This window comes from Phacochoerus africanus, chromosome 5 (genome assembly GCF_016906955.1).
Source record: "Phacochoerus africanus isolate WHEZ1 chromosome 5, ROS_Pafr_v1, whole genome shotgun sequence".
Taxonomy (NCBI): Eukaryota; Metazoa; Chordata; class Mammalia; order Artiodactyla; family Suidae; genus Phacochoerus; species Phacochoerus africanus.
In genome coordinates, this window is record NC_062548.1 from 101,438,546 (window position 1) to 101,454,303 (window position 15,758).

The following is a 15,758-nucleotide window of genomic DNA, read 5'->3' on the forward strand; positions in this document are numbered from 1 at the left end:
GGATTCTAGATCAAGAAGGTTTATGAAGTTTTTTTTTTTTTGTCTTTTTGCCTTTTCTTGGGCCACTCCGGTGGCATACGGAGGTTCCCAGGCTAGGGGTCGAATCAGAGCTGTAGCCGCCAGCCTACACCACAGCCACAGCAACTCGGGATCCGAGCCGCATCTGTGAACTAGATCACAGCTCACGGCAATGCCAGATCCTTAACCCACTGAGCGAGGCCAGGGATCAAACCTGCAACCTCATGGTTCCTAGTCAAATTCGTTAACCACTGCGCCACCAAGGGAACTCTGGTTTATGAAGAGTTTTTGAAAAAGATACATTCCTAAAGTTGTTTGGATTTGCTTATTTAAAAAATAACTTAGCTATCTTTTTACATAATATATAACCTTCTGGACGAGAATGAAGTAATTTTAAACAAATTTAAAAAAAGTTTATTTCTTATTTGGAGAACTGTAATATTGTATTACTTTAGTAAATAAATTAATAGAAACATTGTGTATGGTATTATGGGTAAATTATGAAGTTTGAATTATTGTACTAATTTTGTATACATTTGGCCAAACAACTTTAAAATGTAGATTTTCTTTTCCTTCTATTCATTGTGAACTATTTTTTTTTTCTTTTTCAATTTCTAGGTCAAGTCCAAACAGTGTATCAGCTAAGTCATGATATTGATGTTCATCGTTTCCAAACACTAATAGAATGTTTAACTGGCACTTTTGAAGAAGTGAAAATTTTAGCATTTGATCTTCTAATGAAGTTACCAAAAACAGTTGTACGATTTCAGGTATTAGGGCTTTTCTTATGTAAGTGTAAATGTGGTGTTTGCATGAAAACTTTCTATCTCAGCAGATAAGGCAACCTGTAGATTGTCCGGGTTCCTTGCATCTGCCTTCTTACATCTTCTGGGTGTTTGAGTTATCATTAATACCTCTCCTGTTGCAGGTGGTGGGATGGAGAAGCAGGGGGGCTGGGTAGTGTAGAAGGAGGAAATATTGCAGAGAGAAACAAAATTCAAATCAGTGAGCTTTGCTTTTTTTAAAAATTGTTTTGATAAAAAGGGAGATGGAGGAGGTGCAGTAGGTTTTATTGTTTACAAGATTATTCATAGATTTCAGTTAACTGTGGTCTCCCCAGTTCCCCTAGATAAGTTAATACTCGATCAAAACACTTCACTTACAGTAAATTGATTTTGTTTAAGATAATCTCCCTGCTTGCTAGACCGAGAAGCTGAGTGTAAATGAGGTAGAGAACAAGTTTCTGATCTTCGAACAAGCAATAGCTGAACTGAGACTGAAACTCAGAATACTTGAGGTTAACACCAGTTTTCTCCCTGGGTGTTCCACCCCACCCCCAGACCCCAGGCTCTTCCTGATGCCTTGCACTTCCCGCCTTGGCTCTGGGGTGCAGGATGGGTCTGCAGAGAACCCTATAGACCAGGCACTAGGCTGTGCCCTTGGGCTTATTCTGTGGGGTCACTGGCTCTAGAGCTTCTCTGTGGCTCTCTGTTGGAGCTGTAAATAGGCCAAAGCTGAGCCATGGTCTGGCCTCTGGCTGTCAGGCTCTGTTTAAGGCACAGCAGCTTGTTGGACGCAGTGAGGTTCTGTAAGAGTGCATGGCAGAGAGCCCAAGGGGTCTGTTTCCACTACTTCTAGGTGGCTTTTTAAGATCTCAAAGCATCTCTTCTGATTTGGGTTCCAGTTAAGAGGTGCTTTCTAGTGTCCACCCATCCCCATGGTCTTTCAGGTGCCTTGGTGAGCAGAAGCTTCTCTGATGCTTAGGTTGCTAACTTTTGTACTTATAAGAACTTTTAAAGAAGATGCTTTCTCTTTCTGTATCTCCCCTTCCACCAACCCTTTCCTCTTACCATTTGTCGCACTGTAGCCTCGTGTCATATATATATATCTTATTCCTGGCAGGATTTTTAATAGTATCTGAAGTGGGGAAGTTTTACTATGACACCTGTATGAAAGGCTGGCCCTTACATGAACTCTGAAGGGCCCTTAGGAGGGGGCTCTGTGTATTTAATTTGATAAACATGTTCCTGGTATATAGACACAAACTGTAGAATTCAGGAAATTTAGTAGAACTTATGTTTTGTTTTAGGATTCTGGTGGTTATATATTTGGTCTGGCTTAAAAATGATCCTAGGAGTGTATTAAAATGGTCCTAGGAGTAGGCATTCAAGTTTTAAAATATTAGTTGTATATTATATTTTCAGAGTCTTGTGTTGAGTATACCCTGTGTAATATGCAATTAACTTCTTAATGTAGTTAACTTGAAAACATTTTTTGAATACTAGCCTAATCTCTGTAAGGACCTATGCATTCATATTTTTAATGGCATATCTTTCTAATATATGAGTTTACTATTTACCTAGTCTATTGCCCTTCTTTCTTTGGAGCTATATATCCAAGGTCTTTGGTAGACCTGAGTTGATGGAACAAAGATGGTATTATTTTAATTAATTACTTAATTAATTTTTGGTCACACCGGCAGCCTGTGGAAGTTCCTGAGTCAGGAATCAAACCCACGCCGCAGTCGTGACCCAAGCCGCTGCAGTGACCACGCCGTATCCTTAACCTACTGTGCCACAAGAGAACTCCTGGAAGACATTTAAAAATATTGGTATACCTATAATCAAATTCAAAATTAAGTTAATAATGGTTTTTATATTAGTCCCTTATATTAGACAGGGACTAATACTAGTAGGCTCAATATTGTTAAGCAAGGAAACCCTGAGTTCCAATGTAGTAATACTAATATGCAGCTTGTCAACCGTGCAGCTGGGACTAGGATCCATGTCTCTTGTCCTCAGCCCTGTGCCTCTCCGTGCATAATACACTGAACTGTCCTTTGTTCTATCTTCTTTAGCACAGGCTCTGTGAGTGGATGTTTATATGAGATATAGGTGTGGGAGCTCCGAGGCAGAATTTCTAAGGTTGATTTTATCGCTATATTTGCCAGAAACAGCCTGGTGATTTTGTAGTTTCATATGTATTTGTACTTTTCTCCATTGAGCTACAGCTGTATGGGGAAGGGAAGGGGTGGGGAGAAGGGCGGGGGGCGTGGCGCCCAGGTAAAACAAAGCTGGGTATATGAAAGAACTTCGGTCTGTGTAAAAATCATGAAGATGATCTAGTTACAGTCCCAGGAAACGTTCTATGGGGGAAAATATACTTTTGGTGAAGAAAGAGATACTTAGACAAAAAGAAGCTATATCAATATTTAATTTCCCAACTGGAATTATTTTCAAGACCTTCGTTACTAGAACTGATTACTAATAACCATTAATTACTACTATAAAAACTCTAGCTTATATTCAGGGTGAACGGGAATTAGTGTTCATATTGAGTTACAACTGGGCGATCTCGGTTTTAAACGTTTTATTCCTTTAAATTCAGAAATGTTTCAGTGACAGTTACTGAGTCTGTGTTTTATCCTAGGATTCAGAGAAACTACAAGGCTTATTCCAGGCAGCACTAGAGCTCAGCACAAGCACCAAGCCCTATGACTGTGTAACAGCTTCCTACCTACTGAATTTCTTAATCTGGCAGAATGCTCTGCCGTCATCTCTCTCTGCCTACTTAAAAACTCAGCGGGTTGCCCATGGAGATGGAGATAAGTCTGCTGCTGTGGTGGAAAGTAACACATTAATGGGTTCGTATTGAGTAAATGACCTTTTGCTCTTATTTATCAAAACTAGTATCTTACTCTCTCACTCTTCATATGGTTAAGATATTTAATGGTTAAACATTTACTCTGTGGTTTTTTGGTTTAAGAGTTTACCAGCATCTACGTATGTCATGACTTTCTTCTTTGCAAGTAAATAGCTTACTCAACTCTATTATTTCTAAACAGAGGGTTCATGTTAAATAATAATGTACATTAATAGAACTTTAATTTAAATATGACCTCTTTCTCTACCTAAACTGTATTTTTTTTTTTCTGCAGAAACTTTACTGTGACTATAACCTTGTTAATTCTATACAGAGCGGAGGTCCTCTGTCTGGTGGGGGTTTATGTTTTAACTGTCTGTCAGACCCCTACCTTTTATTCTTTCCATATAACCAGTTCCAAAACCTAGGGTCTGAGTTGGTTTAGATCTAATGATTTCAAGCAGATATTCGTTGGGGGTTGATGTGCTTAATTTTATGCTAGCAAATCTTCACTTTGGAATTGTAATAGAAATAAGGAAAGATAGGGATTTTTATTAAACAAAAGAGAAGTCAGGTGTAGAAAGAGAGTTGAAAATTATTCTCTCCAAGATGATGGGAAAAGTTACAAAAAAGAGAACTAACAATGGGAGAAAATAGGAGGCCATGGATAGTTCTGGTGGAAATGTGGCCATAGAGGTGGGGATTGAGAGATGACAGTTCCGTGGAAGGTGGCATGTACCCAATGCTAATTGCTTCTGGGCTGAGTTTGAAAGGAGACCCTGGTAAGATGATAGGACAAGGTCTGTAGTTGGGGTGAACTAAAGAGTTCATGCTTCATGGAAAGGCTTTCAAATTCAAGATATTTTAAAACTGTATGAAATATTTCAAACATAAAAAGAGCGTTTAAATATATATAGTATTTAGGGAGTTCCCGTCGTGGCGCAGTGGTTGGCGAATCCAACTAGGAACCATGAGGTTGCGGGTTTGGTCCCTGCCCTTGCTCAGTGGGTTGACGATCCGGCGTTGCCGTGAGCTGTGGTGTAGGTTGCAGACGCGGCTCGGATCCCCTGTTGCTGTGGCTCTGGCGTGGGCCGGTGGCTACAGCTCCAATTCGACCCCTAGCCTGGGAACCTCCATGTGCCGTGGGAGCGGCCCAAGAAATAGCAAAAAGACAAAAAAAAAAAATATATATATATATAGTATTTAAATAGTAATAATAGAGAAATGTTGTAAGCTTTGTCCCCAAACCAAGTGATAACACCCAGCTTAAGAAGGACAACAGCGCCCATAAGCTTAAAGCCTCCTCTTTATCTTAGCTCCCTCCTTCCACCATATAATTACTGTCCTCTGTGTCCTATTAATCTTTCACTTTGTTTCTATCAAGATTTTACTTTATTTACTTATTTATTTTTGCTTTTTAGGTCCTCATCCACGGCCTATGGAAGTTCCCAGGCTAGGGGTCTAATGGGAGCTACAGCTGCCAGCCTACACCACAGCCACAGCAATGCGGGATCCAAGCCGCATCTGCAACCTACATCACAGCTCACGGCAACGGCGACACCAGATCCTTAACCCACTAAGCGAGGCCAGGGATCCAACCCATATCCTCATGGATCCTAGTTGGATCCTTAACAGTGAACCATGAAGGGAACTCCACTATGTATATGTTATTAAACAAGATATTATTTACTTTTACATGATTTTGAATTTTGTATAAATAGTACTATATGTATTATACCAATTTACTACAATTTTTCCTGTTGATGGACTTATTTTTTCTAAATAAAACAATGCCAGTGTAAACATCCATGTATCTATCTTCTAATGCACATGTCTAAGAGTTTATAGTAAACAAAAAATTAGAACAGCCTAGTCATAAAGTGTATGCATCTTCAGCTTTACTAGATGATACCAAATAGATTTTTAGATTACATTCCCACCCATCAATAAATTATGACAGTTGTGATGCATCCCATTGTTACTATAACTCCCTTTTGTCAAATTTTAAAATTTAGCAAAATGTCAAATTGTATCTCATTGTGGTTTCATCTGGCATTTTTCTGATTATTAATGTAATTAAGCATCTCTTTACATGTTTATAAGCTATTCACCCTCCCCTCTGTGAAATGCCTTTTCGTGTCCTTTGTTCAGTTTTCGGTGGGGTTGTTTGTCGTTCCTCTGTTGATTTTTGGAATTCTATGTAATAGTCTAAATATGAATAATTTTCTGCCTATACACAACTCTAAAAGTTAAACTATAACCCTCTCCTTCTGAGTGGTGAGGGGAGACATTTGCTGTGCTGAGATATCCTCAAGCAAAAGAACTAAATTAGACCCAGTGCCTCAAACCATATTAAATTAGCTTAAAATGGATCAAAGACCTAAATGCAAGAGCTAAATGATAAAACTCTTAGTGGAAAACAGAGGTATAAATCTTTGCGATCTTGAATTTGCGATCTAATAGTTTCTTAGATATGACACCCAAAGCACAAGCAAATTAAAAATAGATATATTGGACTTATCAAAATTAGAAAATTTGTGTATCAAGGCCTCCATCAAGAAAGTGAAAAGACAGTCCGCAAAATGGGAAGAATATTTGCAAATCTTTTATCTGTTAAGGGACATGTATCTATACTATACAAGGAACTTTTACAACTTGTTAATAAAAGGACATAACCAGAATAAAAAATGGACAAAGAATCTAAATAGAGGGCGCTCCCATTGTGGCACAGCGGAAATGAATCTAACTGGTAACCATGAGGTTGTGGGTCCGATCCCTGGTTTCACTCAGTGGGTTAAGGATCTGGTGTTGCCGTGAGCTGTGGTGTAGGTCGCAGACACAGCTCGGATCCCATGTTGCTGTGGCTGTGGCTGGCAGCTGTAGCTCCAATTCGACCCCTAGCCTGGGAACCTCCACATGCTGAGGGTGTGGCCCTAAATAGCAAAAAATAAAAAGACTCTAAATTGACTCCAAAATCTAAATTTAAATCTAAGAAATCCAAATTTTAAGTAGACTCCAAAAGTGATGAATATGAGCAATAAACATGAAAAGAAGCTCAACATCATTAGCCATTAGGGAAATGCAAATCAGAATCGCAATAAGAAAGCACTTCACACTCAGTAAGATGGTTATAATAATAAAAAAAATGATGATAAGAGTTCTCTTGCGGTATAGCTGGTTAAGGATCCAGGGTTGCCACTGCAGTGGCTTGGGTTGCTGCTGTGGTGCAGGTTCAGTTCCTGGCCCAGGAACTTCCACATGCCACACGCATGGCCCCCCTCAAAAAAGAAAAAAAAAATGATGATAACGAGTGTGTATCTGGATGTGGAGAAATTGGATCCCTCATATACACCGTTGTTGGGAATGTAAGATGGTCCAGCCCCTTTGTAAGACAGTCTAGGTGTTTCTTAGAAGGTTAAACATAAAAATTACACTATGACTCTATAGTTCCACTTTTGGAAATTGTCTTAGTCAGCTCAGGCTGCTGGAACAAGATACCGTAGATTACGTGGCTTAAACAGCAGACATTTATTTCTCACAGTTCTGAAGCCTGGGAAGGTCAAGATTGAGGTGCCAGCAGATTTGGTTCCTGGTGAGACCCGTCATCCTGGCTTGTAGACAGTAGCCTTCTGGCTCTGTGCTCACATGGAGGAGAGAGCAAACTCTGGTTGCTCTTCTTCTTATAAGGATACTACTCCCATCATGAGGATCCTGCGCTCATGACCTCAGCTAAACACACTGACTTCCTAAAGATTACACCTTTAAATGCCATTGCATTGGGGGTTAGGGTTACAGCATGAATTTGAGGGGAGCAGGGGAACACAAACATTCAATCCATAATGGGCATATACTTAAGAAAAATGAAAACTATATCTAAGTAAAAACTTGTGCATGAATGTTCATAGCAGCATAATTCGTAATAGCCCCAAAGTGGAAATAACTTCCGTGTCCGTCAGCTGATATATGGGTAAATAAAATGTGGTATATATGTGCAATGGACTTTATTCAACCATTGAAAGTTATGAGATATTAATCCATGCTACAACATGGATGAACTTTGAAAACAATATGCTAACGTGAAAGAAGCTTACATATTGTGAGTCTGTTTATATGATGTGTCAAGAATAGGCAGAAAATTGTAAGTGCTTGCCCAGGGCTGGGGAAGGTGAGGGGTGCAGGGAGGGGACTGACTGATAACGGGTGGGGTATTTTGAGGGGGAGAAGGACAATGTTCTAAAGTTCACTGTGGTGGTGGTTGCATATCGCTGTGAGTATCCTCAAAATCATTGACAAGTACAGTTTATAAATTGTATGCTATGTGAATCCTATCTCAGGGAAGCCTTTACTTCAAAAAATCTGTCGAAATAGCATTTGGCACACGGGCCTAGGGTCTGATAACCCAGGCAGAGGATGTCTAGGAGGCATGATCTAGAAGGAATGCTGTCAATGGACCCAGGAAGTTAGGGGAAAGACAGTCTTACCTTAACTGGAAGTGGATGACAGGCTGGATAACTTTGAAAGATCTCTTTTTTTCATTCAAAACCTCTAGTATAAAGTTCAGTTGAGTCGGGTGTTTTTGTGAGAACTGTTCTGCTATTTCCAAACTTATTTTTTTTTGTCTTTTTGGGGCCCCACCTGTGGCATGTGGAGGTTCCTAGGGTAGGGGTTGAATTGGAGCTACAGCTGCCAACCACAGCAACGTGGGATCCGAGCTGCGTCTGTGACCCACATCATAGCCCATGGCAACACCGGATCCTCAACCCACTGAGCAAGGCCAGGGATTGAATGTGTCCTCATGGATACTAGTTGGGTTCGTTAACCACTGAGCCACAACGGGAGCTCCACAAACGTATTTTTAAACTGGCGTTATTTTGATATTTTGTTGGCTTTTTCTAGTTATCAAATGCTTGTTGGAAAATCTTGAGGAAGAAATATCTCAGGCTGAAAATTCTCTGCTTCAAGCTGCAGCATCATTTCCAGTGTATGGGCGAGTCCACTGTATAACTGGAGCTTTGCGGAAGCTAGCTTTGAAGTAAGTATATCCCCAGCTCTCCTGAATACTCTCTTCTGAGCTTGAAACTCTTGTTGGTGTATGATCTGGGAAAGGAATGCATTACCTTAAGGGTAATTAAAAAATCAGATTAAAAAATGTACACATACACACGTATTTTTATGTCTTAAGTATTTCATAGCACAATCTTGAACCTCGTATTCTTTCCATCCCTTTTATCTATTAATTCCCATTTTGAAAACATGACTACTTTTGGTTTTAGTATAAATTACCCTGCCATCCTTGTTGTAGCAGCCTGCAGTTGGTGAGTGAGTGGAGAGCCGTGGTGGGGAAGCTGCTCCTGCTGTCCTACAGGCTTTCCGCTGTGGTGTCCCCAGTCATTCAGAGCTCCTCCCCAGAAGGCCTCATCCCCATGGACACTGATGCAGGTCAGTAAACAGAGAAAGCTAGAATGATTGTATGGTTCCCCTAAGAATTTCTTTGGAGTGATAAAGAGGCTAAATGGGGGGGGGGGGGGAGAAATTATTGTTAGGATTGGTGATATTACTGCTCTTTTTAGTAATATTTAGGAATATTTTTAACTATTAAAAAAGACCCAAAAGAAATAAATAGCCAGATGATGAGCAAGGTACTCCCTCCTCTGGGTTTTATAATGACCTCATTTCAGAGTCCAGCCTACCAGGGTTGTATTCTGACTGGGACTCGGGGAACAGGCAGTAGAAATTGGTGAGGTGAGCAGTTGATGGGGATCCGTCAGAGAAAGCAACTTGTTAGGAATCTGGAATAGGCAAAGACCATTTGACATACAAAGAACATTTAATTTAAAAAAAAATTGGAGGAGATACTCAAAATGCCCAGCATTGAGCTCATGAACTTTCTATCTTTTCTTTCCCAACCCCTGTTTCTTTGCAAATGGCCCTACCAGAGACCCACTTATGCAAGTCAGGAGCCGAGGGCTGCTTGCTTTGCTCCTTCCATCTAGCCTGTCTCCACATTCTTTCAGTGATGCCCCTTAAATGGCTTTCAAATCTCTTTTCCTTTTATCTGCATCTTCTTACCTTACTGCAGGCTTTTATCCTCTCTCGTTTGGGCAACTCTAGGTTCCCCACCTCTACTCTTCTCTCCTCCCATTTCCTTTTTACTACAATCCAAGGTAATCTTTTCTAATCATATAATCCATCATGTTACACACAGTCTTTACTTAACCCTTGTGCTCTGCCCACCTCCTCTTCCCTTTCTTTAGTTAGTGACCAGGGCCTGTAAGAGTTTCACTCATGGTCTTGCCGGTCTTGTCTCTTAGCACCCTCCCTTTCCCATAGATTTCTCCTTTACGGAGTTGTTGCAGTTTAGTAAGGGTACCGTCTGTATTTTCCTCCCTTGCGCTTAGTATAGTGCTTGGCAGGAGTAGGTATACAATAAATAATTGTTATAATGATAAAATCATTGAAGGAACAATTCGTGAAAGTAGAGGTGAATTCAGCGCCTGGGATGCTCTCGGTGGCCTCTGTATACAACATCCCCCCTTACCTGAGGCCTGAATGTTCCAAGACCCTCCAGTGGATGCCTGATAGTGCAGATAGTACCAAAGTCTACACAGACTATGTTTTTTCCTATGCATTCATACCTGTGGTAAAACTTACTTTATCAATGAGACACAGTAAGGGAATGAACAACGGTAACCAGTAATAAAATAGAACATTATAACAATGTACGGTAGTGCAAATTATGTGAATGTGGTCTCTTTTATGTTTCTCTGTCAAAATATCTTTCTGCACTGTACTCACCCTTCTTGTGATGATGTGGGATGAGGAGATGCCCACACGATGAGATGAAATGAGGTGAATGACATAGGCCTTGTGGTAGGCTTCTCTTGACCTCCTGGCGATACGTCAGGAGGAGGATTATCTGCATTAAGTGATCCTGGATCATTGAGCTATGACGGGGTTGATAGCCAGATGTCAGCTGCAGACGATATGGTTGGTCAGGGATCCTGGGTAGGATGGAGAGATTTTGTCTTGCTATTCAGAACAGTGTGCAATTTAAAACTTATGGATTATTTCCGGAGTTTTCCATTTAATATTTTCAGACTGTGGTTGACCAAAGGTAACTGAAACTGTGGATAAAAGGGAGGGGGGACTACTGTACCTGTACTACAAGGGGCTGAAGGGATTGGCCATTAAAGGTATGTACTAACATGGTAGAGTTCCTGTTGTGACGCAGCGGAAGCAAAACTGACTAGTATCCATGAGGACACAGATTTGCTCCCTGGCCTCGCTCAGTGGGTTAAGGATCCGGCGTTCCCATGAGCTGTGATGTAGGTTGCAGATGCAGCTCGAATCTGGCATTGCCGTGGCTGTGGTGAAGGCCAGTGGCTGCAGCTCTGATTCGACCCCTAGCTTGGGAACCTCCCTATGCCACTGGTGCAGCCCTAAAAAGAAAAAAAAAAAAAATTAGATACTAACATGAATGTTCTTTGAACACCTAGAAACTCATGAAGTAAGTTTACATTTGGTATTGAAATAAAGTTTTGTGAATGCATTTTGAAGCACAAATGAGAGACATATTCAAAACACATTGAGTTATTAAACACGCACTGCATCACACAACACAATACTTTGGGCTGTAATTAAAGCAATCTAGAGTTGTGTGGTTGTATAGAAAATGTTACGATTTGTTCTTTACTAAAAATGTGTTGAAAGTTGGTGATGGTTTGTGATACTAAGACACATTTCTTTGTTTTGGCTGATAGTCTAAATACTAAAATTTGTTGGTTTAGTTTTCCTACTTCAACAGCGCACAGGAATAGGGAAAATTCAGTTTTATAGCTAATGTTTGAATCAGGCAAGTACCAGTATATTCTGGATGAGAAATCTTGAATAATTGTCACAGTTGTGGGTGGGCCCTTCAGAGTATGCTAAAATTCTGTGTGTTGGTAAAGTATCTGTCAGTCTTAAAAACTGTCTATAGCCCACTGACTTTTCCTTAATTTTGCCTTTTCTTTGTTCTTCTGGTTGTCTGCATTTTTTCTTATATCTTTCCCATATCATTTGCCATGCATTCTGAATTCTTTGAAACAAGTCTCCCTGACAGCCACAGGTAGGCTTCTTAAAATTTTATTCTGATCATCCCTCTTTTGTCTTATTATTTCTGTGGTTTCTTTTTGGGCCAGTGTTACTTTTTCATAGATGTTGAAATTTGTTTTTGGCAAAATGTCGTGGAAGCCACAAATGAGCATAAGGTGTTGGCTGATTCATTATGATGGCAGTTTGGATCTTTGTATTTCCCTTAATACCTAAAGTATAGGTATATAGAATAAGTATACAGTAAATACCAGTTCTTTGATTCGTTGATTGTTTTCAGATAATTGCTTGTTACTTTTCTTTTAAAATCTGAGCCTGGGAGTTCTCTTGTGGTGTCGTGGGTTAAGAATCTGGTATTGTCACTTCAGCAGTTTGGGTCGTTGCTCTGGCGTGGGTTCTATCTCTGGCCCAGAAACTTACACATGCCGCAGTGTAGCCAAAAAGGGGAGAAAAAAAATCCGAGCCTGGCTAGCTCTTCATTACCTAGTCATCCATAAATTCCTTCAGCCCATGTTATTGAATCTCTGCCATGAGCCAGTTTCTGTTCTAGGCACTGGCCACTCAGCAGTGAACAAAGAATTGCATTCATGGAGTTTACATTTCCAAATCCAGTGAGTGTTTAAGGAATGAAAATGAGGTTTCATAGAATACTAGGACTGTAAATCATACTTAGAAAGCAGTATATTACATATGCATTTCAAAGTCAAATGTGGAGTCTTCATGATATTTCTGGGCTATAAAAGATTGTTTCTGTTGGTAGTGGGGTTTCTTCTTAAAATTAATTGCAATTCGTTACCGTTCCTTCATCTGATTGAGATTCTTAGACAACACGAAGAAGGACAACGTTAAGTGAGATGGGCAGCCTTTGTCCTGTGGATAGTTTCTGTTGTCTTTTTTGGTCCAGTCTTCACCCTATTTAAAATATTTGCCATATTTTAAAAGTACACTCAAGTGTCATGAAGATCTGACATAAATCATTTTCACATTATCCATCCTGTGAGCCCCTTCTAATAGCGCTAATTATCAAGCATTGAAAATTACAAAAATTTTGAGAGGAAGTATGCTCAAGGCAAATCTGCCTATGATATGGAAAAGGGATTTTCTATACTCTCATCTCTCTCCTTCAGAGTCAGCAAGCCGCTTACAGACGATTCTGAATGAGATTCAGCCACGAGATACTAATGATTATTTCAATCAAGCCAAAATTTTGAAAGACTGTGATAGCTTTGATTTGGAGGCCTTGCATGCCAGTGTACCAAATATTGATACTTCTGCAGAAGTCAAAGGTATGTATATATAAAATCAGTATCATAGTCAGTATTTGAGTGACTATGATGCTCAAGGTATCATCCGTGCAAAGGTGCAAATTGCCCCCTTTCTGTATAGTAAATTGGAGGCTGCAGATGTGTGCAGGTCATTTCTAGAAAATAAAGTCTTCCTTGAGCTTATAGATGATTTATTTTAGGGAATGAGTTTATAAGATTTTTACCAGAAAATGATGTGCCCCAGTGCAGCATGTAAGGTGCTTCAGCAAAAAGCCTTTGGGTGCTGAAACCTGTCTTGACGGTCAGGTGATGGTGGAACAGTGATGCACAGTGAACCCGGGTTTGGGCAGCAGTCTGCTCCTCCCAGTGGTATGGTTCAGCTGTGAGAGTCCTTAGGCTGCTTTTGCAAGGAAACAAACTTTATGACTCAATAAAACGTGATCTACTCTGTTGTACCAAGCCTCCAGAATTCAAGTTCTTACAGCTTGTTTTCTCATTAGTTGTTCTTTTATAATTTCTGTCATGCTGTAAAAAGTCATCAGAAGCAGTAATATCTTACTGATTTATAACGTATTCTACCTCCTCCACTAGATGGAGATATTGTCTTATGAAAATTTGTTTTTTTTTTCTAAAATTAAACAAAGTAATGTATGCTTGTTACAATAGTTGCAAATAATATGAACTAAAAACAAATTAATTTTGTTTTCTTTCATTTCTTTATTTCCTCCCCAATCCCACTTCTTCCCTTTTTAGTGTATATCATTTTAGACCTATTTTATGTATTTAAGTGTATGGACATTTATCCTTTGAGTTTAGTAGGCTGTTAAAAGATCAGTGAGATCATGTTATAAAGATTGTTTTGTTAACTTCACTTTTATTTTTATTTTTTTTTAGGGCCACACCTGTGGCACATGGAAGTTCCCAGGCTGGGGTCGAATTGGAGCTGTAGCTGCCGGCCTTCGCCACAGCCACAGCAATGCTGGATCTGAGCCATGTCTGTGACCTACACCACAGCTCATGGCAGTGCCAGATCCTTAACGAACTGAGTGAGACCAGGGATTGAACCTGCGACCTCCTGAATTCTAGTCGGGTTCATTACCACTGAGCCAAAACAGAAACTCCTTGACTTTTAGATTTAATGGCTTATTTTTTTTTTTAATATCAGCACTAAAATACTACTAAAGCTAGAAAAAGAGAATAAGGATTATTATAGCTTATTGACCATGGAATTTAAATATATTTTGAAAGTCCTATCCTGTTCTTTTACTGATATGGCAGCCAGCCCCCATCACCAAAACAAATAATGAAATATATTTATTAGAGTCATATTTTACAGATGATTGAGGGACAGAAAGAGTTTATTGCATTAATTTCCAAAGGTTAGACTTCGGTTTGAGGGATAGTGTTGTGTTCTATTTTTAAATTTACTTTGAAAATAGTACATTAAAAAAATACTTAGCGTGATTCCTACTCATAGCACATGCCCAACAAATGTTTGTTATTTTTTCCTGAATAAATATAGCACATGACAAATTGGTTTGTTCAAGTAGATTATTCTTGGGGAAATTATGAATAAGCTTGTTCTGAGAAACCTGGGATGTGAGTAATCAAGTGGCGAATGTTGCAATAGTTTTTTGTTTTTTTTTTTTAAGGTAAAGAAGGAAAAACATGTGATGTAACTGCTCAAATGGTGCTGGTATGTTGTTGGCGAAGCATGAAGGAAGTCGCTTTACTCTTAGGCTCCCTGTGCCAGCTGCTCCCCATGCAGTCTGTGCCAGAATCTCCTGATGGATTATTGACAGTGGAGCAGGTAGGGTAGATGTTTATTCCACCTGGTTTAATTTCTGGTCAAGGCATAAATCACAAACTTTTATTTATCACCCACCTGAAAAACTTTTAAAAATTTCTTCTTGAATAAAATCTTACAGATGTCAACTGAAGAAAGTTCTCTAAAGTGTAGAAATTAGACCTTCCAGTACATTTCAAAACTGTGGCCTTTTTAGAAACATTGTACTTTTTCTAAGTTATGTTAAATAATGGTAGATTTTTACTTCACTTTTAACCTCAATCTGATCATTTGAAATTTTTATTTCTCCATTTAACACACACAAACTTTAAATTGAAATGAGACCGTCTATTTAGTAAAACTTCACATACCCATCAAATTTTGCAAAAAAAAAAAAGTACTATGTTAGTTGATTATGGATTTCTTGTTTCCCTCTTCATTGATGATGATAAAGTTGTAGTTGCTTTGGGTTTTTTTGGCTGACTTTTATTTTTAAGACCACAAAGTTAGTTCACCATCTGGGACTTTTCAGGCAACTTGAGCGCTGTGTTTACAAGACATTAGTCTACCACAAGCATTTCATTTAGAAATATTTTAGATTTATTAGATTTCTGTTTTCAATTGATTCCCTCTTCCTTTCCATAGGGCTTCAACAAATCCATTTCCCACCATTTTCCAGCAAAGATATATAACACGTTCTTTCATTTTTAACCTTTTTCAAGTAAAGATGATTTCTTCCATCATGTGTTACAACGTTTAAGAACAACACAAATATTGTAGTATGCTAATGTTCATTATTTCTATAATAACCATGTGACTGGTTTCGTGGAAATACTGCTAATGTTTTTATTCTCACACTCTCTGTGGCTGATGTGCTTGCATCTGGATAACAGCTGGGCCCCTGATGTTGCAAGGCTCTGAGATGGAGGATGGCGAAAGGGAACAGGACACTGCCA

The 15,758-nt window shown here is 39.3% G+C and overlaps 1 protein-coding gene across 3 annotated transcripts in view; it reads left to right on the forward strand.

The window, feature by feature from the left end:
- The window catches only part of THADA (THADA armadillo repeat containing), a 323,933-nt gene that overhangs the window by 35,543 nt on the left and 272,632 nt on the right, over window positions 1-15,758 (forward strand). For 2 of the 3 annotated variants that reach the window (XM_047782177.1, XM_047782179.1), the window contains exons 16-21: window positions 637-788; window positions 3,448-3,661; window positions 8,557-8,692; window positions 8,963-9,099; window positions 12,879-13,037; window positions 14,669-14,826. In XM_047782177.1, coding sequence (XP_047638133.1) covers window positions 637-788; window positions 3,448-3,661; window positions 8,557-8,692; window positions 8,963-9,099; window positions 12,879-13,037; window positions 14,669-14,826 — 956 coding nt within the window. The remainder of the gene's footprint in view (window positions 1-636; window positions 789-3,447; window positions 3,662-8,556; window positions 8,693-8,962; window positions 9,100-12,878; window positions 13,038-14,668; window positions 14,827-15,758) is intronic. The other variant, XM_047782178.1, reaches the window with a different exon arrangement.